At 40.0% G+C, this 22,721-nt stretch overlaps 1 protein-coding gene across 1 annotated transcript in view; it reads right to left on the reverse strand.

Moving 5' to 3' along the window:
• The window catches only part of eeig1a (estrogen-induced osteoclastogenesis regulator 1a), a 43,725-nt gene extending 21,962 nt beyond the window's left edge, over window positions 1-21,763 (reverse strand). Inside the window, exons 1-2 of the mRNA XM_028578664.1 lie at window positions 21,617-21,763; window positions 21,222-21,526 (exon numbers count right to left, since the gene is read on the reverse strand). Coding sequence (XP_028434465.1) covers window positions 21,222-21,364 — 143 coding nt within the window. The 5' untranslated portion in view covers window positions 21,365-21,526; window positions 21,617-21,763. The remainder of the gene's footprint in view (window positions 1-21,221; window positions 21,527-21,616) is intronic.
• Window positions 21,764-22,721: the final 958 nt, after the last annotated feature.

Genomic DNA, 22,721 nt, shown 5'->3' on the forward strand with positions numbered 1-22,721 from the left:
AAACCAACAAAAAAAAAGAAAGAAGCTGTGTTCATCTCTTAAAATGGCAAACAGCTTATTTAGAAACGTTCATTGGATTCTGTCCAACGCATGCTGAGAAGAAGTAGATCAACTGAATGGCCAAATGTTCTGGAGTCACATGAGGCTTTCTTGATTCCAACATATAAATCACAGACACAGTGCTTTGTGGTGGGGTGGGACTGTATTTCAAATCAAAAGGTGAAAGAGAAATACTGGTACTGATGAGCGGTTTCTATTGGAGCTACTTCAGAAACATCAAGTAAATACATGTACAGCCTTGATATTCTTGATCATGTACATTTTGATAATGTAAACTTTCGAGTTCCAAGTTTTTTTTGTCATAGACCCTGTTTACACGTACATGGTTAATTTTACAAACGACATTTCCCTTCGTTTGTGCCCGTCGTTTACACGCAAACGGAGAATTCGCCTCTGAAACCGAGTCTTTCTAAAAACTCCGGAAATTTTTGAAATCTTCGTTTGCACGTTTGCATGTAAACTGAGACAAATGGAGGTTTAGGCAGCCAAGAGAGAGAAAGAGGAAGTGATTCGTGATTCATTGCTATTTCCGGGATTCTGATTGGCTAACGTGGGCTTGAGCTTCTCGTTACTCTGCCACCTACAGGTCTGGCGTGCTCTTGACGGCATTGACGGCACGGGTACATGTAAACAAACACTTTTCTGAAAACTGACAGCTGTGCATGATGTTATTCTTGAAAACGGAGAGGTTGAAATGTCCGTTTATGAAAATAGCCGCCCACGTGTAAACGTAGCACTAAGCATAACAGAGAGAAGCAGTCACTGGCAATGGCATTCTTAGATCTCAGGCTCCCTCCAATAATGCTCATTAAATAGGTGTAAAAGGAAAATCACATAAGTAAAAAAAAAAAAAGAGAATCAAAGACATAAAAGTGCAGAAATTAAAATATAGGGATATAATATGCCATGTATATATATAATAAATAATATATATGTATTATATGACTATATATATATACTTGTGGTAGACACAAGTGTACAGTAATTGCTAAATGATTACTTAATGTAAACAGGAATAATGTACTTAATGTAAACGCGTAGTAGTGAGCACTCTATTCATTAGTATTTCCTGTGTACAAATAGACATCTTAGCCCGATGGTGTTAGCAGCAACGTCATGGGATCAGCAAAAACATTTGGATGTATTCTCTAGGGATCATTAATATACACAGGGAATCAATGGCAATCTGGCATAAAGTTGTGAAGATATCAGGCTCTGGAACAAAGTGTTGGAGAAGTTGACTCAATCAGCTGATCGAGTTGTTGTTAAGTCCTGTTGCCAGGAGAACGGAATAAATTGGCACAATCTGACACAAACAAAAGAGCTGACATAATTAGTTGATTACTCGACTAATCGATTATTCAAATGTTCTGTTTGAATTGAATTCTATTTCATTTCAGTCGTTTGGATTCATGCTAATTAGTGTACATGAGGCAGTTTGAGTTATTGTGTGAGACAGAAGGTGCAAATTACACACACACACACACACACACACACACACACACACAATAGGGTAAACTAGCAGCAGCTGCTCCTCACACTCCCCTCCCCCCACCATTTTTTTCACCATTATCCATCTCTCCACTATGTGCTGTGCGATTTCTACCATTTCTATTCTCTCTCTGCCTTTAACCACTTTTCAAACAATATATTTATTAGAATCGTCTTACACATACATGTGTCCATGCATATACAACAATGACAAACATGTCAACCAAAGCTCACACTGAGGCACAAACAAACACAAATCACAGAGAATACTTTCTCAGACGCGTTATTATGGAACCCACGCAACTTCTAGGCAAGACCCGCCCTTCAGTAGCATTCACACACTATTGGCCGTGCTTACGCAAGGTAACGTAACCCGATTTGTTCAGGTCCTATCAGGGGTGTAGCACAAAATATTGGGCCCTGTAGAAAGGCATTTTCTATGGGCCGCTCCCCACATCCACAGCTATTCATTCTAGCATCTTTCTGGGCCTTCCTCACATGAGGGCCCTGGGTACTCAGTCCCCTTTTTCCCCCCAGTCCGACGCCGCTGGGTCTTATCCCCTGACCAATCGGCTATCCTAACCTTAACCACTCAAGGTCAATGCCTAACCCCAACCAATCGAGCTGCTTCGTAGGGCGGGACTTGCCTAGAAGTTACACGGGATCCATAATAAACACTTCTCAGACATAAAACCATCTTTTGTACATATATAAATCACAGTATTTCATTGTCTTCACAAAATTGAGCTCAGACTAAACAAGTTGTGAGGTTTCTTTCAGGGAGTACTCAGTCCTCTTCATCATTTGTTAGATCCTTTAACCACTTTTGATAATTTTTCACATTATTTTGAGCCAACACTTGAAGTAGAGCTACTTCCCCTTTGCTTCGTTTTGGTTAATGTACAATGGAGCCTCCGTAAAATTGACAAGTTTTACAAATAAAATCCTGTATATTTATGATTTTCACATAAAACGCCGTCAGTTTTGTTGTCATTACTTAGAATTCCTCATGGGGGCGGCAGAAACTATGCACTATAGCTTTAATGTTGCATGTTCCTTCATTATAAAATGCAATTTAAAATTGTAATCCTGCTAATAATGTTTTTATTAAATGTTTAATTAAGTCTTATTTTTTGTAACTTTAAGGGAATACAGTTACTTTTTTTTGTATCCTAACTTTATGGACATGAGGACGCATGCATGCATGCAAACTATTGCATGTCCTACCAATTGTGTCACACTATTCCCCCTATTCCCATGTTACAGTAGACGCCAAAAATATGCTGCAGTGTGCCAGCCAAGATAAAAACTCATGATAAAAGACTGCAAGCTCAAATAGTAAACATAGATGTAAACTGGATTCAAAAGACTTACATTTTTTTTTATAAATGTATATATACAAATGTAAAATGAGCAAGGGAATGCACTGCTCAAGGATACACACACATGATGTATTTTTCACTGAATGTAAACATAACTTTTGTTTGTTTACAAGAAAACTTCCCATGGCCTCTTTAAGATAGACTAGATGGGTGAATATTAGAAGACAAACAACATGAATTAAAAGGTCTGGACGTGCTTAAACAAATATTGTGGCACATGCAAGTAAAGCACTGGTAAAATTCACAAGAATGAGATTAAAACCACCAAAAACTAAACCACATAACATGTTGTAAAAATTTGAATCCTAAACCAACTCTTTGAAGAAGTGAAGAGAGGTGAAAATAAGGATTTTTCTTCATGCATCTTCCCTGGAAACACGTGAGGTTCTCAGAAGAGTAGAAACACAAAAGCTCTCTCTCTCTGCTCTTATCAGGACCCCCACACCATTGGTTCTCCAGTGTGTAACGGGGAGCGTTCCCAACAACATTCCTCAGTCCAGATGGCTTTGTTCAGGCTCCATGGAAACCTCACACTCTGCGCCAGCAGCTCAGAGGAGGAGGACACGCTTACACACCGACACTCTCTCTTTCAGCCTCAGACGTTTTTAAAAAGGACCTCCACCGTTTGTTTTTAATCTCACCTGCAACCTTTGTGCCTCTTCTGTTCACTCTTTTTTTTCTCGCGTGTTTTACCCTTTGGGCAGGAGGAGGCTGGGAGCGTAGTAACATTTAACAGGAATCTGTCAGTGAAGGCAGTAACAGAGCGTTTTCTGGCTGATTATCCAAACTCTGACTTTTGCCTTTCACATTACACTTGCATCTAAGTTTTTTTTTTTGTTAGTGTCAAAAACAAAGAGCTACATGAGGTCTTGTTGTTTCAGTTCTGATCTAAACTAGATTAATATCTGATACTATATCAGATCCAGAGTCATGAAGCCTACACGCTTCATGAGCACTGAAATCAGAATTTGTCTGGTTACACCCATCACCACAGAAACATTACGACACTCATAACACTGACTTTAAAGGAAAAAAATAGAAAAAAGAGAAACGAGTGCCTCTATTTTACACAGCAAAACTGAAATGTAACAAATGAGGGAATTGTTTACTAGCCTGGTCCTACCAGACTCTGGTACATTTCATTTGTACAGAGAGTCTGGCCACTCTCCATTGACAAGCTTTAACTTCCTTGAAGGATCTGCCCAGAGCCACTCTGGATCTGCCTTAACCAATCGCTAACATTTGGTCAACAACAACTATCGGCTTAGCATCGCTAGCCTTAGCCAACTCCTTCACCACTAACAGAGCGAGCTGGAAAATCTAACTTTTCACGAACACTGTGGGGAGGAAGGCCATAACATCATGGCCACCAACACAACTCAGCAAACATTGTTCTTGCTTGGGCTTTAACTTCTGGATATTTGGCAGCGTTGCCACAACGGACCGAATGGCTTTGCTTGCATCTTTCTCCGCCGCCATTACGGAACTACAACTCAAACTAGCGCACAACCTCAATGTCATTGTTCCCAGCCACTCCCTCTGTTCGCTGATTGGACAGGTAAAGATTTGGCCGGAGAAAACCCGCGAATATAGCGCAAACCCAGACCACGTACTGAAGGAAAATGAAAATTGAGGAGGGCGGAGCCAGGCTAATTGTTTACACTGTCATCTAGTAACTTAAAAGGTCCCATGGCATGAAAATTTCACTTTATGAGGTTTTTTAACATTAATGTGTGTTCCCCCAGCCTGCCTATGGTCCCCCAGTGGCTAGAAATGGTGATAGGTGTAAACCGAGCCCTGGGTATCCTGCTCTGCCTTTGAGAAAATGAAAGCTCAGATGGGCCGATCTGGAATCTTCTCCTTATGAGGTCATAAGGAGCAAGGTTACCTCCCCTTTCTCTGCTTTGCCCGCCCAGAGAATTTGGCCCACTCAAGAGAGAGACATCATGGCTTTCAAACGAGCAAAGTGGCAGTTGGTCAAGGCCACACCCCCACCCTCCACCTTGCCCCCCCCCTCTCCTCCTTAATAGCTACAGACACAGAAATGGCACATCCTAAGGAAAGCTCATTGTGGGACTGGCTCTAGTGGCTGTAGTTCTGCAGCAAAGCTGAATTTCGGGAAAGAGACTTCTGATACAGTATTAGGGGACCACTAAGGTCTATATAAAAGCATCCAAAGAGCACCATGTCATGGGACCTTTAATTGACCTGAAGACACAATTCTGATTCAGCTCAGGAGGTAACACTGTATACGTCAATTTTCCAATGCATTTAGCAAGTAATCAAATCAGCATGTTGCAAAGCCAGAAAATAAAGAAACCTCTGGTTTTTTTTAGAGGTTGGGAAAAGGCAAATAGCTTAATCAGTCACGACCAAGTGGGGATTAGGGCTGCAGCTATCGATGATTTCATTAGTAGAGTATTCTACCAATTATTCCATCAATTAATTGAGATATCAGATATTGCTTTACTAAAGAGCTATAATAAATATACAGAAAAATAAGACAGGTCTTAGTCAGGTTTCTGCAGAAATGCTGAGGCATTGACATCATGCTAGTGTGGTAAGCTAGGTCGGTTTAACTAAAGACACACTGTACAGAGTTTTTGTTTTGCTTTAGCTTGAAATTATCCCAAACTTTGGACACTTTCTTTCATTTTCTCTGGCCTGTCGATTCTCTTCTGGCTACTTTCTTCCCTCCATTAGCAATCCGCGCCTTCTTCTTCACATCACCTGTCCACAGCTCGTAAGCACGTTGTGTGACAGTAATAATAATCCGTGCGAAACACAGTGGGCTATATATAGTTATGTGGATTAAACAAAGCTTTGATGCAAAGAATTTTGTGCACAGACAGTAGACAGATACTGGAGCTGCTCTTACTCCATCTGAACAGAGCTCACATCAACAGAGGACTGAGGGCAGACATGATAACGCCAGCAAAGAAAAACGAATACAAGGGCCGTCATTGTGCGTGTCCTCTTCCGTGCATTTGTCCCGTGGGCAAAACTTTCATCATGTTGAACTAAATTAGTGCGTTTCTAACAGAAAACTGCCTCACCCAAAACGTAATTTCCGACAGCTGAAAATAGAGCAAAGCCTGATGTTTCCCCACACACACACACACACACACACACACACACACACACACATCATCCTAAAGGCAGCTCAGGACTTCTACAACATCGGTACCACCACCTACATTTAATTTATTGTCACTACTAAGTAGAGAGAGAGACGCTGTGTCCTGTATTGAAAAGAGACGGCATCCAAAAGTGAGCTCGGCCTCAGAACCTCAAACCAAAAACAGAGATCATAAAAAGACAGAGAAGACTGCCAGCAGACTTTCCCGACGAAACTTAATGTATTCTAATGTAGGCTCAAATTCCTACATCATCAACAATTACACGCAAATTAAAAGAAGGAGGACAGTCAAAGGCAGATAAAGCCAACAAGAGATGGAACAAAATATTCCTTTGACTATATTATTATATCCAGAGTAGATTAGGGAAGTAGTAGGAAAGCAGAGGAAGAGAGGATGTATTAACTCAAAAACCTCAGAAGCAAACAGAGGAGGAAGTGGAGGAAGTGGAGGAAATGGGCTAGGTTTTTATTGGGAAGAGAAAGAAAGAATATAAAGTAGTTTTTAGGATTATTTACAGGAAACATAGAAGAGAAGGAGGTATGACATGCAGCAATGGTACCCAAAACTTGGGTATTATGGTATGCCACGTAACTGCGACGCCACTAAGACACCCAATATATGAAGTAGAAGACATGAGTCTTCAGTTTACAACAAAGAAACTTCAGCAAATAAATTTAAAAAAAAGTTGGCATATCTTATAGGGGTGTGAGAAAAATGTCATGTTCAAAAATATTCATGTAGAACAGTAGTTCACGTTTATGTTGTGTTTAAACCCCCTACCACTAGATGGCTATGCTGAGACGCACCACTAGTGTCCTTGCCTAACAGTGCCTAGCAGTGCCTGACTTTGTGCTAGAAGCTAACAATGTAGCTATGGCTGAACTTTGGCCTACTTTAGCATATAAAGATTTGCTCACTAAGAACCTGTAAACCACAATCCCAAACTGGCAGTTTGATTGTCTGTGTACTGAATTGTTTACCTAAAGTAAACTTCTTTGACTTGAACATCATGTCTTTTTTTAAATATTAGTTTTTCTAAAATTATACTTTTAAAAAAATCCCAATATATCGCCTTACACACAGTATCGAAATATACTGCAATATATTGAATCGTGACCCGTGTATCGTAATACGTGTATCGCCAATACACAGCCCTAATATCCTGCTTCAGAAACTCTTTGCTTTCTCCTCTGGCCACGAATGATTTATATCATTGTTTTATAGCCTTACTTAGGGTTTCAGAATGCTCTTTGGCCGTCTTTAAGCTGGCTTTTTAGGTCATTTCTAAAGTTCTAAACTTTATATGATTCTTAAGGCCAATTTATGCTTCTGCGTTAAATCGACGCCGTGGGTATGTACGTCGGTATGTGGAGATACGGACCCTACGCCGTAGCCTGAAATGTAAGTACACGTCGCGGCCACGCAGACTACAAAAACTGTGATTGGTCCGCTTGGCCGTGGCTTGGTAGCGTTGCATTTCCCCCGACTAATTTCCTGGTTCTCCTCCATAAACAACATGAAATCAAGTAGAGGGTTAACTTTTCCTGCTACAGATTTCCCACCGTGGTCAGAAAGCAAAGAGGAGATATTTTGTTTCTCTCATTATGCCTCTAGAGTCGATACTCGCTGTTTAAATTTGATTTTGTGAGATGTTTTGTGTTACTTGTTGTAAGTCTGTAACTCTGTTGTTGGAGCCCATCTGGACATGAACACAAATATTGACCTCAGTCACTAAGTTTCCATCCACTTGTCAAGTTCGTTAAAAACAACTCATGTGAACAAAGCCGGTGAAAGTGTGTTTCCATCCAACAGCTTTAAAGCGAATAAAAACCTGTGCATAATGACGTCAAATGCTGTTTTGCGCTCAAATTGGTATATTGAATTGATTTGAGATATTTTATGGTGTTTCCATTCATTTTCGCACTGAATTGCACAACATTCTAGCTGACATTTACAAAAAATAGTGCTTATGTGCCAGCTGATAGCGATATATCAAGCTATAATATCAAAACAACAACGTTATCAACACATTGCTATGATGATGCAGATGAACGTACAATGGAGGCGGCTTGTGGCGTGGGAACGAGAGCGCTCCAAACTGTTCTGGGAGATCGTGGTTTAAAAATACTTCACGGAAACCCTTAGATTGAAGCATTTTCGGATTTGACCTGTTGTGTAATTGTATTGGCCCGTCCCTTCACCCAGATAAATCATGGCCCTCCGGTTCCAACCAAACTTAATAGCAATTTATTATTTATACGGCAAATGTTTCCATCCGCGTTTATCGCATAAGCCGTACATCGATCAAAAGAAAATCAGATGAGACTGAACGTATTCAACTTTGAGTCGATATTCATGAAATTCAATTGAATTTTACTGTTTCCATAAGGCATTTTTCATTCAATATCTCTTAAATCGCATACAAATGTGTAGATGGAAACATAGCTAGTGAGGCTTTCCTAGTTAGAAGTCAAATTGTAAACTTTACATACTTTTAAAAGAGGAAAATGAGGATTGACAGTTTTTTTTGCTTGTTTTTGTTGCTTTGTTGTTGTTGTTTTTTTTCATTTCTACTAAGCAGCTGTCCTGCTCCTTGGAAAATATTACATAATAAAATAAAATGAAATATATCATGCTGAGCTTAAGTTACAGGAACTGGAATCAGATTAGTTTTGACCTTTTCCCTGCTGCCAAAAATCTGCAATCGGGCAGGACGACAGGTTATTAAAAGTCCAGTAAGCGAGCTGTTTCTGACCCCATGTTACTTGTGTTTAAAAGTCTTGGTTGGCTAGTTATGTAACAACACTGAACCTAAATGATACCAACACAACAAATGCAACAACAAGGAAAACTTAACCCATACAATTCCGACTGAAGAAGACAAATTAACGTTGTGTTTGCACACCTAAAGTCATCAGAAATCCTGAAATGTAAACATGAAGACCCTGATTTGAGCTGCCCCCCCACAGGACCCCAGCATGTGATGACTCAACATGTCAGTAATGCAGCAGTATGGGATCCTTATCTCCCATCCCGGCTGCGTGGCTCCTGGGGGCCCCGGCCGTTTGCAGAAATACAAACAGCAGCGCGGCCGGGTCAGGTCGCATCGAGGGCTCAGATAAACAGTGCAGAGAGCAGAGTGCTGAGGAAGCAGACAGATCCTGCTGAGGGGACGGTGACGTAAGGACAACCAAGGAGGGGCGAGGAGTAACAGACCATGTTCTCAAAAAGGTCACAGGGCCAATCCTCGCTGACAGTAACGACCTTTAAACAACCATCTGTTGAAAAGACCGTGGATATATCCCCAATCCTGTCCCTTACATGTTCCCTCAGTATTTTATTTGCATATTGATCAACAGCACTGACAAAAGGCTCATTTCCAACAGCTGTCTTTGGCTAAGTGTTAAATTAGCCACCAATAAAACAACAACATGTGGGACCCTTCACCCTTATACCTGTGTAACTTTTATGGAATAATCTGAATTTATAAACTTTTCACATGAATAGTCAGTTAACTCGTCACAGTGATTACTATTGAACCTGTGAAAACAGTTCTACAATGTTGTCTCTGTGGCTCTGGACGAGCTTTGTCAACTTTGGACTTGGAGACTACAAGTGTTGAAGATGTGGAATTAGAGTGATGAGCTTGGGACAGGGACGGGGGGGTGCTGAGTATAAATAAAGATGCTTGTAGGTTGCATTGCATTATGGGAAATGTAGGATCCAGTTGTTTTTTTTGTTGTTTAAAAAAAAAAAAAAAAAAAAAAAAGGAGCTTCAAAAAAGGTAGTTGGCATTATATTTTAAATATAAAGATTGACAGGTTTAAAGATGTTTTGTATGTATTTTTCTACTTGTTTATTGCTATTTTGCCCTTAGTTAGTAAGACTTTTCTTTGCTGAACATGGGCTGTCATGTGACTTATCTGTTTACACTAATCATGTACTTGCTTATCCATACTGACTATGTGATTACTTGCCAACAAGAATAAGAGATAAAGCCCACACCACAGTCTGGCCTCTGTGATCATGGAGCTGCTTTAAAGGGGTGATAGAATGATTATATGGAGTATTTCACACTGTTCCTTATGGTCTCCTAATGGGGTATGTAACATTGGTTGGGCTGAAAATGGCCTGGTTGATATTTTATTGGCCCTTATGCATCTCTGTGTTTTGGCCCTATTTGTAACAAGAGCTTTTCTTCCAAATATGGTACGCTCGTGAATATTTAGATGAGCTGCGCGCTGATTGGTTGAGCGAATTGCCATAGGCAGACATTAGAGATGCGCGCTGATTGGTTGAGCGAATCCCCAATACACACACATTAGAGAAGTGACAGAATCTCATATTCCAGACACTGCAATGTTTCATTACCAAATTCACTTCTGAGACTTTTTTATGTGAGAAATCAACTATATAAAGCTCAAATATGGGCCGTTTTACGAAAATTGAAGGCCAATTGCAAATATGGTAAGACTGTGCGTCGGACTTAAGCGGCGGTGCTGCTGCCTCGCCGCCCGGCCTGCCTTCCTTCACAGAGGCCGGCCTGCTGTGAGCTCCGTTAGGCTGGCAGCCCTGACAGAGCTCCAGTGCCTCTAACTCCCCTCTTCCTGCTAGCTAAATGGCCCGTTGTGGGAGAGTGAGAGCGCGGTCAGCGAGCTTGTTACACCAGCAATCTCTTACCACATGTTACACACAATGTCACGCCACTTAGCTATACAACATATAACTAAATGTCTTATAAAGCTTACAACGGTGTCCAATTTCAAGTTAATTAATATTTGTGAAGTTTAGCTAGGTGTTTTGTTAGCTGCGACTGTCCCTTCAATCCTATCTATGTGTAGCTACAAATATTATATTATTATATTCTCTATATAATATTATAAAGCTTACAACGGTGTCCAATTTCAAGTTAATGAATATTTGTGAGCTGTAAGGGTTTTGTTAGCTGCGACAGTCCCTACAATCCTATGTGTACAAGATTGCGGCTACTTAGCTAGCGTCATTTTTGGTCGTAATTTGAGTATATTTACAGTTTGAATTTTGTCACGCCAGTTATACAACTTCTAACTAAATGTTTTATAAAGCTAACAACGGTGTCCGATTTCAAGTTAATGAATATTTGTGAGCTGTAAGGGTTTCGTTAGCTGCGACTGTCCCTTCAATCCTAGCTGTGTGTAGCTACAAATCACGGATAGTTAGCTTCATTTTCGGCGTAATTCCAAGTATATTTACAGTTTGAATTTCATCAAGCCAGTTATACAACATCTAACTAAATGTCTTATAAAGCTAACAACGGTGTCCGATTTCAAGTTAATGAATTTTTGTGAGCTCCATCCAGCCGCAGGCTCTATCAATGAGACTCGCGGACAAGAGGCGTGTATTTCACCGATCGTTTGTTTAAATAACTCAACACATTATAATTACACACATTATAAGAGATTGCTGGCGTAACAAGCTCTCTGACCGCGCTCTCACTCACACACACCTGGCATTAGGAAGAGGGGAGCTGCAGGCCCTGGAGCTCTGTCAGAGCACCGGCGTGTAGTAGTCCATTTGCCAAAATCCGGTGACTTTGCGCAGGTATGGAGTGCTGTGGGCTGCCAGTCGTAACGGAGCTCAATCGAGCTCAGAGCAGGCCGTGAAGGGAGGCAGGCCCGGGCGGCGAGGCAGCAACACAGGCAGCACCGGCGCTGAACTCCGACACACAGTCGGACAAAATTTGCAATTAGCCATAAATTTTCGTAAAACGGCCCATATTTGAGCTTTACATAGTTGATTTCTCGCATAAAAAAGTTTCAGAAGTGAATTTTGTAATGGAATAGCAGAGATCTGCGCAACCTAGATTCGGAAGACTACCTGATCTCAGGTCAGTTGTGTAGCCTATGTAAATGTTGGGGCGTGACCGTTCTCTTAATACACCCATGGGCTGACAAAGGCTCCGGTTTTTGGGAGGTTGACGTCAACTTCCAGCTTTGTTGGGATTCGCCCGTTTTCAGCGGCAGTTTCAAAATATGAGATTTTCATAGTAAAGGGGTGTCAGTGGGACTTTGAGCTTCTATGTATGTCCTATTTACCCACCGAACTGTCGTTATTCAACTATGACAGGGTAAAATCGGTTTTGCATTCTATCACCCCTTTAAATTTAAAGTGCTGCAATCTAAGTTATCAATTATTTATAGGAACTGTGCCTTTATGACAATGACTCATTTATTTCATTAAATTAAATTACGTCACAGGATTAAAATTTTTACTTTGTGTAAAAAAACCAACACAAAAACTAAATGAAAAGAGTAAGAAACAAAAAGGTCAAACTTAGAGAAAGAAGCTCTAACAATCAATTTCACAGGAATTCCCCTATGTGGAGGAAGATAAATTTTGATTACCTGGCCAGATACCAGAGGAATAATGTTCGAAACACCCCCGCACCCCTAACACACACACGTACACCTCCCTTCACATCCCACCAAAACGCTAACGGCTGGAAAAGTGAGATGAAAACAGGAAACAGCTGTTGAGAAGCCGCTCGTCCCAGTCAATTTCTAACTCTCCTCACAAACTTCTTCCTTCCCTTACTCTCTGTCTCTTCCGTTCTGTCACAGGCCAAATGTCCAACCAGGTGACAACAGCTTCACTTTCTCTAACTGTAACACTCGTGAGCACAAAAGCACTGCAGGTACATCTTGAGTGATAAAACCCTAAAAACAGAGGTGGTTCCAGGGATGACTTCCTGCTTGTGTTTCCACTCAACTCCCTGGCTGCTTCACTCATGGCTTTTTTACACTGGACATGTTCCTGAAATCTTTCAAACCACGATACAAACCCACCCACCCACCCACCCACCCACCCATCCATCCATCCATCTATCCATCCATCCACCCACCGTCATCCGCTTATCCAGGGTCGGGTTGCGGGGGCAGCAGCTCCAGCAGGGGACCCCAAACTTCCCTTTCCCCAGCCACATTCTTTACAATATACAATACAAACACATTTCTACATTTTAATTGGTTGATTCTTAGTCCATCCAACTGGTAGAAGTGCAGAAAATGCTTTCTTCTTCATTTTGTTGTATGTAACTACATTTTCTACTTTTAATATTGAATATCAAATGTTCTTTCTGTGACCAAAAGCCGAAAACCCAAAGATAAATCATTTATAGTGAGAAAACAAAACCTAACATCCGAGAATTTGGAACTAGATATTTTTGTCATTACTTGATGAAGATTAACTGGTTATAAAAAGTGCAGATTCATTTTCATTGTCAACTGAATAAGTGATTAAATGACTTGATGGAAAAAGTTGAGAAATGTGTCCATATTTTTTTAAGACATTATTTTAACAGGTTTGTTTGTCCATCACAGCCCATTATGGATACACTAGGGAGGTAAACAAAGCTATTACATCACCATCAATACCTGAGGTTAATGACTACTGGTGTTCTGTGCCATCGCCACCACAGGGGAACCGTGATTCTTCCACATTGCTGAGAAGAATTAGGTTAGTTCATAGCAGATCCCATGAAAGCGTGGCACTTAAAAACAGTGAAAGCAGCCACCCACAAGGTTGCACAGACGTGAGAAAGCAAGTAAACCGGTGGTTCCAGAAAAGCAGCATTAAATCTCACATACGTGCTACTGTAGCTTAACTACTTCTTATGTTTTGGTGCATCTGGTGCATGCTATAGCCTGGCCATTGAACTCTTATTGCAGGAGATCTTGAAATGCTTCTAGTCTCGAGTTACGGTTGTACTACAAAAGAAATGCAAAGAGAAATGCCATAAATATGTAATGAATTGAAAAATAGATGTTTGAATGTCTGGGACAAATTTAGAGAAACAACAAATCAATGAGAACACAAAAGAATAAGAATCAACAAGGCCATTTACAACAATTCAAACCAGTCAAGTGCTGGGTGGCACCTGACAAACAGACAGCAAGGAAGCTCTGCCAACTCCACCCAAATATTCCTCGTACTTTGAATAGTCCTAAGAGATACGCGACCTGTGAGCAACGACATGACATGTCACTGGTACGGTACGGTGTCACAATCAGTGTCATTTTACACTTAAATGCAAATAAAACCAAATGACCAAATAAAGAAGCTCTCCAAGTAGCAATGTACAGTATTATAAATAATATTAAAGGGAAATTTCAGTGTTTTACAACCTGGCATGTTATGTTATCTTTTTGTAGTCATGGTTATGGTTAATGTCAGTTATACAGAAACAGACGTGGTCAGTGCACTCAAACTTTGGACTTCACTGTACTGTATAACTTTGTGGAAACTAACCCCTCATTGGACCCTGTAATACCCATGATGCATCTGTAGGAGTGTGTGGTTAAAGCATCTTACCAAACATGGCATGTGTGTGTGTGTGTGTGTGTGTGTGTGTGTGTGTGTGTGTGTGTGTGTGTGTGTGTGTGTGTGTGTGAGATGTGTCCCTGCACTGCTGAGGTTAAATCAGTATGTGAACAGGAAATTAACCCAATCTGTCCACGTTGCCACATCAGAAACGCCCGTTGCAGCCTCTCAAAGCTCCATGTTTCACTAAGACTTTACTTCCTTCTTTTCTGCCTTCACCTGAACACTCTGTGCTCCATCACGCCCTACTGTCAGGTGTCTTGGCCTCTAACTGCACCAACATTCCTGTTTTTATTTAATCTTCTGTCGACTCTTATTTCCACTCCTTGCACTCTTTATCTCTATTTATCTTCTGTAAAAAAATGTTATGTTTCATTACAGCTGGAATAAGGTGGTTGTGGTTGTCTTTACACTCATTGTTGGTTTCATGTGTTGGTGGTGCTCAGAAAATGTCAGGAACAGTATTCTGTAGATACAAAGATAGGCTAAATGTCTAAAATGTCTTTAAATGTCAAACGAAAGACGAGAGATGGCTGATAAAGCCTGAACTCTGAAACTGAAAGTTTTTCTGCCAAAAATCAGGATGGAGACCATATGGTTTCTAAAGCTGCACAGAGTGAAGACTAGCCTGACAAGAAAGACCCACATCTATATGTTGGGTCTGGGAAGTTTTAAAATGATACGTTTTTGGATATCTTTACTTCTAGAGTAAAATTGAATTTGTGTAATTTTCACCCGTTGTCTGTTTTCTCAGTGCAAAGTGCCACAAACAAGAGAAAGAAACTGTAACATATTTTATATAAACCCTAAATATATTTTATATTGCATTTCAAAGCATTTAAAAAAAGAAAATCAGTGCTGATACAAAAAACTAGTTTAAGGTATAGTTCAAGTGAGATTTTGTAAGTTTTTCAGTATAAAACCTTTTGAAAGTGTTTTGCAGGGTGTGGTTTCTGGAAACTGAGTGCACATAAATGTTTGGTATTGTTACATGAAGGCAGAAAGAAAAGTTTGCACTTAAATACTTAAATCTTTAACATTTTAATGAAGTATTAAGTAGAATAACATAATATTTGAGTCATTTTTGTTTCTTTATACAAAGTGTGTTTGGTGTCTCCAATTGTCATAAATGCACCGGTGTTTTCTTGTTAAATCCCTTAGACAACTGTGTAATAATTGGTGTCTATTTTTCAGACTCGATATCAGTCAATATTTTGAATCAAAACTTTAAGTTTGTCCCTTCAAATGCATGACAAACAATCAGATTTTCGCCACGTAGTTGTATTGTTGAGCAATAAGGCAGAGTACAACTCTAAAGTTTTCAACTTTAGAGTTGTAAAAACCTGCATCAGAGTATTATAAACCATTGTGCCGTCTGGTAAGTCTTTGAATTCACAAATTCTGATACTCAAACTGGGAATTCGGGACTCTTCTCGGCATGAATGCCCACTAAAGGCTCACGATATAACCGCTCATTAAAAGGGCTGAAATAATTTGGACAATCAATTAATTGTTTAAATCAATTATCAAGTAAAAATGCCAAATATTCGCCGTTTCCGGCATCTCAAAATTTGAGGATTTGCTGCTTTTCTCAGAGGCTTGGACAGCAGGTCAAAACAAGACATTTAAAGACACTTGAGCAATTCTGATTTTGCACGTTGTAAATATAAAAGTAAGCATAGTGTTGGAATTACGCCAGTCAAAAGCAGCCGCCACGATATCTGATCTATTAGTTTCTCTGCAAAACTTTCCACGCTGGTTGTTATCATTAGTCTGCTGCTGACCTTACTTCACATCCTGATATAATGTCTCAACTCAGCTTGATTGCATATTGTGGTTATTTCTTAAGGAGCTGCACGACTAATGCTCTCTGAAAGAACTAGCTTAAGAATCCATCAGGGTCCCAAAACTGATGAGGAAAACACATTAACGTTTTTTTGTGCAGCAGCTGAAATTCAGCCATCATCGCAAGTGGATGACATATAACAGACAGGCCAAACAAAAATCAGCATATCAGTCACATTTACAGCATGTGATCCTCTGTGCTTTCAGCCTGACTTGGAGCGAACAGGGGCTCTGGGAGTGTTTTCATGTGGTGCAGCTCAGTCCGCTGCATAAACTTGCTGTTAATTACCCCACTGTTCCCGACCCACGACAAGGCCCCCGGCCAGGCCCCCGTACAAAGACCGGGTTTGTCAGATCTGTGACATAACGCTAATCTCTGTCTGCCGTGGAGGGAGCCTCCCTGCGCCGTCGACTATTCCTCTGAGAGGGCCTTGTTTTCAGTCACAGAGATGATAACTGAGATGGGAGGGAGGGAGGGAATCTGTTATATAACCTCAAGAGAGGGGAATGACCTCTAAAAGAGCAGTCCTCACTGCTGAGGACAGGAGCTTTTAGTTTGTTATTTCTCAGCAATTTGCAGTTTTACTTTGACAAAACAAACATTTTATGAGGGCAAAAAAAAAAAAAAAAAAAAAAGAATCTCACTGGATCACGATCTGAACTTCAGAGGCCTAGGTCAAAAGACCAACAACGTTTGTGTATCAAAACATAACAAATGTTGACAAAAGAATAAACTTTCAAGTTACGTATAAACTAAAGCAGGACAAGCGCTTACATGCACGATTATATTAAAGTAAGGTAATCAGACTTTTGTACAATGCAGTAAAACTGAACTGTGACTGAACATGTGATTTTGCACGTTAGCAGTTAGGAGCAAATATCCATACCAACATTTCTTCGAACTACTGGTTGTGTGTGTGTGTGTGTGTGTGTGTGTGTGTGTGTGTGTGTGTGTGTGTGTGCGTGTGCGTGTGCGTGTGGTCTGTTGTTTGTATCTTCCTGTTTTTCAATTTAACATGAAGAACGAGGGCTAACATTGAGCAAGACTGAGGCTGTGTCTCAAACCGCCTACTTGCACACTTCAATACTATAATTCAATTCACTATAATTTCATCCATAAGTAACAATGATATATTTCATGGCTATTTTGCTCATGGGTTTCATTCACTTTCTGTACTAAAACATCTAAAAGCAAAAATTCGATCAGGTAGGGGATCCTGGGACAAGGTCTTATCAGATGGGGGTCCGTGGTTTAATTTGTGTCAGTTTAGGGGTCCTTGATGTGAAAAAGTTTGAGAACCACTGGTGTCCACTGATGACCCCCTAAAAACGGTCAAAAAGTTCAGCGTGGAACCATGGACACTACGCGCACTAAACGGGCTCCATCTTGACTACAAAGCGGAAAGGGGAGGGACCAGGCAGCTGATTGGACGAATGCGTCACGTGGGTCTGGCTTCTCTCGGATTTCACAACCGAGCATAATGGCGGGTCGTTCAGAATACGATCTGAAAATAGTTCAGCGAAACAGGTTTCTGAAAACATTTTAAGCGAGAAATAGGTTCTGCTTTTTTGATCGACAAAAGGTCAGTTTAACAGAGTTTCGTCAGATTTTGAGAGGCGGCAAGCCGAGCTTACCGCTCGTCATTTCCGGTTAGCGTTTTAACATAAGTGTTCCTTTTGGGACAATACTAACCGTTGAAAATGGGCACTATGGCAGTAAGTGGTCAGTGCACATTAGCAGTGTACTGACGGAAGTATGCGGAATGAGACACAGCCTGAGTGTCTACATTCATGCTAGCAGCTCTGTGAGGCTGCGATTAGAGCAATGTGCTTGCAATTCATCCAAAAGTTGTTGACCAAAGTCAGGATTCAGTCAGGATTCATCCACTGTGAACATCCGTAACAAATTTCATAGCAATCCGTCTAATAGTTCACTCTGGACCAAATTGGTGTATTGACCAACAAAACAAAATTAGAGCCATGCTGTTAGCACAAACTGCTGAAGGAATCTAGTTAATGTATTCTAATATGTGATGCTGCTACATATTTTTACATTCTGCACAAAAATCCACGACTTACGACAGATTGTGCTAAAATGAGTGTTGTTAACAACAAAAAGGCAATTCATAGTGCTTTATACAAGACAGAAACGCATTAAGATATAAAAGAAACATTATGCGATATAAAAAGACACATAATTATCAGTTAAATACATCAAACGTTTGTAGGTTCCAGCTTCTCTTACTTCACTTTCTGACTGTTTCTGGACTAAACAATTCATGAAAAGAATAATCTATAGGTGAATCGTTAATAAAAAAATAAACATTAGTTGCAGGGCTAAGCATGTGTTCCACAAAAGCTGTAGTTCTTTGGCTCTGCCCACCGAGCTTTCACTCAAAGCGGAGAGATTATCTGTGTTCGTGAGACTAAAACTCACAATCTGCCCTTTCCTCCCCGATTAAAAAAAAGGTACGAAAACGGCAACATCCGCTCACAAGAAACATGATCAAGATGTCCGCGATCTGTCAGTGTTTACTTGTCCTCTTTCCAACACACACACACACACACACACACACACACACACACACACACACACACACACACACACACACACACACACACACACACACACACACACACACACACACACACACACACACACACACACACACACACACACACACACACACACACACACACACACACACACACACACACAAAGGGAGGTTGAGTGCATACAAAGAGAATGATCTGCTTTAACGGAGGACGCAGAGAAAGCGTTCTCCCACGTACAGATCAGTCAGCTCGGAGGATTCAAAGTTTGAGGGGCCTGTTTGAACACAAAGATACAAACAGGGTGTGGAAAAGTCTCGATAAAAAGAGAAAAAGAGAAGAAAAAGGGGGGGAGGGGGTTTCCTCCTGTTTTTACACCACAAACCTGAGACAACTCAAGTCCTGGATGTGGGGCATATTTTACTTAACAGATCAGAAGCCAGTCCTGTTAAAATCAGGTCCGTCCTTTCATCTGAAAAACGGGTTAGCAGCAGCGCAGAGACTCTCTGCCAATAAAACACTTAGCCGGCTAACAATGTAACGCCTCATGTTGTTTAACAAGTTGAGGTTAGTTAAGCAGAGCAGACTGTAAGAGGAAGAGCAAGGCAGTCTTTGAGAACCCAAAAAGAACCACCTAAAACCTAAGAAATCCTGTTTAGTCACAGCAAATCCCTGTGTTTAGTATCACAAAAAAAACTCAAAACAAGTTTAAGAACCATGCTGATTATTTTAAACTCCATGAAGTATCAAAAGTAAAGTAAATAAATTCACTAGATAGCTCCATAGAGGCACATTAAGCTTCTGTAAGTTTATTAAAAGTGACTTTGATAGGAGGAAAAAAACTTTTCCAGATTGTATTAAAAAAAAAAAAAAAAAGGTCATATATATATATATATATATATATATATATATATATATATATATATATATATATATATATATATATAGTTTTCTGTGATGTTTGCTCACTTATTTAGCTCATGTAGGACAATCCTGAGGCTCTTTTAACACTTATAGGAAATTCTTGATGACTTAACATGACAATCAACGTATAAAACACAAACTGTCCATTACAGTTGGGAAATTGGGTTACAGGTTTTCAAGTCTACCTCAACCTAGCAACTCTTAAAGCCGGTTCTCCGGCATAATGAGGTCACGAAAGGTCAAACTATCTCCAGACACTCACTGTGTTCTGTCTGTACTCTTAAATAAGTGTAAAAACACTGGAACGGACATCTGACGAGACTTTTTAACGCCGTATAATCTCATCTAGTGAATCAAAGACAGGGAAGGGGAAAAACAGATGAAAGCGGTTGATGTTATCGGAGTCCAGGGAGGGAATCTGAACCTGGAGATATGTGATACGAATGAGGGAAAAGCCAATCCCATCATCAAGTTCACCAGATCCTAGTGCCGGTTAACCAGCAGGAGGAAAAAAAACAGCTAAAAATGATTCTGAAGGGAGGTTTAGAGCTAAGTAGCCAATATCATTTGGCCAGTGTGAGCTTGGTTTGAGAGGTTGCGTTGTGTTTAGTCTAGTAGGTGCCAGTGCAGATACACTGAGAGGCCACTTAACATGGCAACACCCTGCGTTTAAATGTAACTTGGAGAATAACAGTCTGTCATGAACCAGTCTGAGCTGAGTGAAAAAATGGCGTAATGTTCGTACCTGAAATACTTCAGTGCAACAAAGCAATAACAATGAGTTAATGGGAAATTTTACAATGATGAGACAGCAAAGAATTTAGTATTTTATGGTAGTAAATGGGGGGAAACCATAGACTGCCTACAACAAGAAATCCTGTATGGTGACTGAAAAACCGAGCAAAAAACTCATTCATTCCTATGGCAATAACCCGATTAAATAAGGTGTAGGGAGGGGTATGACTGGGGGAATAGATGTGAAGTAGGATAATGTGCCGTAGTTTAATTTTATTTATGACATTGTGCAATATACTCCTTTATTGTATTTTATGTATTGATGTGTTAGATAAATAGTGCTGTAGATGTCTGGTTCAATGTTTGTGTTGTGGATTATGTGTCAATATGCCTGTACTGTACAACAAATTGCCTCTCGGGGACATTAAAGTTTTAAATCACAATATATATTTACCATACCAATACACACGCCACAAACAAGTGTAGGAACCAATTAGAATATTATAGAAACTCCATATGAAGTTTATTTAAAAAGTCAAGACATCCACTACACGGCTCCATAAATGCACTTTCAGCTCCTGTAAGTGTGTTAAAGTGACTTTGAGAAAAAAAAAAAAAATCTAAATTACGTGAAATTTTACCAAAATACTTTTAAAATGCCTCTAATAGAGGCTTCGCATGACTGGAGTGATGTTTGAGGGTGTTTTCGTGTGATTTGCGGTGTTTTTTTAACCTGGAAGAAGTAGCGACAAAATCTCCATCCAGCAGCCTCATCTTGCAGAACAGCACTCCGTTGACAAAAGGCACAGCGGTCAGCTCCTCCAGCGTCAGCTGGGTCTGGAACTTGAATTTCTTCTTTTTCACGAAGAACGCCATTGTTTTGGTGTCTTCGCTCGCATAAAACACGACTAAAGCTAACCAGAGAGATTCCAAACTAAGCTAGAGCTAAATTAATTGCCCCTGCTAACTACTGTTGATGTTTTCAGTCTGTGTTTTCATGCGAGCTCCGCTTCTTCAGAGATGATTCAGCGCAGAAGTCTAAAACCAAAAACCGTATTTCCGTTAATAACGTGCATTAACGTACATGAACTGTTGCCGTGTGTGGTTTAAAAGTGAAAAACGACTTACCGGGAGACATTTCGGGTGCTTTGACTGTCGTCGGAGGCGGTTCAATGACAGAATAATAAGATGTTTCGTGTCCGTTTCTTTCGGTACCAAGAGGAGGAACTTTGCGCCAGTAGCATCAAGTTGGCTGAGAGCACGTTATTGAACTTCCGGTTGGCACCTTTCGGAATAAAAACTATATAAATCCACATATAACAGGCTAGCTAGTAGCAAGTGGTAGAAATTAACTAAAATCAGTGTACTTTTGAGGTAGTTTTACTTACGCTTAAGTCAGATGTTGAATGCAGGACTTTGACTTGTAAAAGAGTATTTCTACAATGTGTTATTGCTACTTACTAAATGATCTTTGTACTTCTACCACTGGGATTAGCCTAAATCTGATTTAACACATTAGGACTACAATTTAAAAAAACGAACCAAGCAGCAAACAGAGTTGGAAAGAATCATGGCAAATCCAGCACAAAGATTGTTTATGCTGCTTCTTTGCTTACATCTTTTCTTTGGGGAAAAAACTTGTAAATAAAAGGGTGTGGAATTTAAAAGTAATGTTATTAGAACTAATTTATTTAAACTGTGCTTGGCCTGGGTGACAAAGCAAAGATTAAACTTTGTATAATCAATAAATGTGTACAATTAATTATGTGTAAAATTGAACTGTAATAATTAATATTATTTGCCCTTTTGTTGAATACGCTACTTAACTCATGCTTGACAATATCATGACTTTTAGTAAGTCACGTTTAGTAAAGCTACTGAAACTATGTACTTTCACTATTTGAAAACTTGAAAGACTTTGTAAACTTTATAAAACCATAACATACTGGAATACAAACAATAATAGTCTACACAATGAAACAACAAATATTAAATATATCTAGAGTTTGCTGTCATCATGTTAGAGGATTCATTTAAACAATTTAAATCCATTTAAATTTAAAACAATTAATTGCTATTTCTATAGCTTGCAGATACCTTTGTGAATTTTATTTTTTAAAGGCAAATCACCTAACCTCCGGTCTCTTACCAGCTCATCCTTGTTAACTTGACACAGCTCTTTGCAGTATCAGTGTTGAAACAGCGCCACCTTGTGGCGACGGTGAAATAACGT

This window comes from Perca flavescens, chromosome 5 (genome assembly GCF_004354835.1).
Source record: "Perca flavescens isolate YP-PL-M2 chromosome 5, PFLA_1.0, whole genome shotgun sequence".
Lineage (NCBI taxonomy): Eukaryota > Metazoa > Chordata > Actinopteri > Perciformes > Percidae > Perca > Perca flavescens.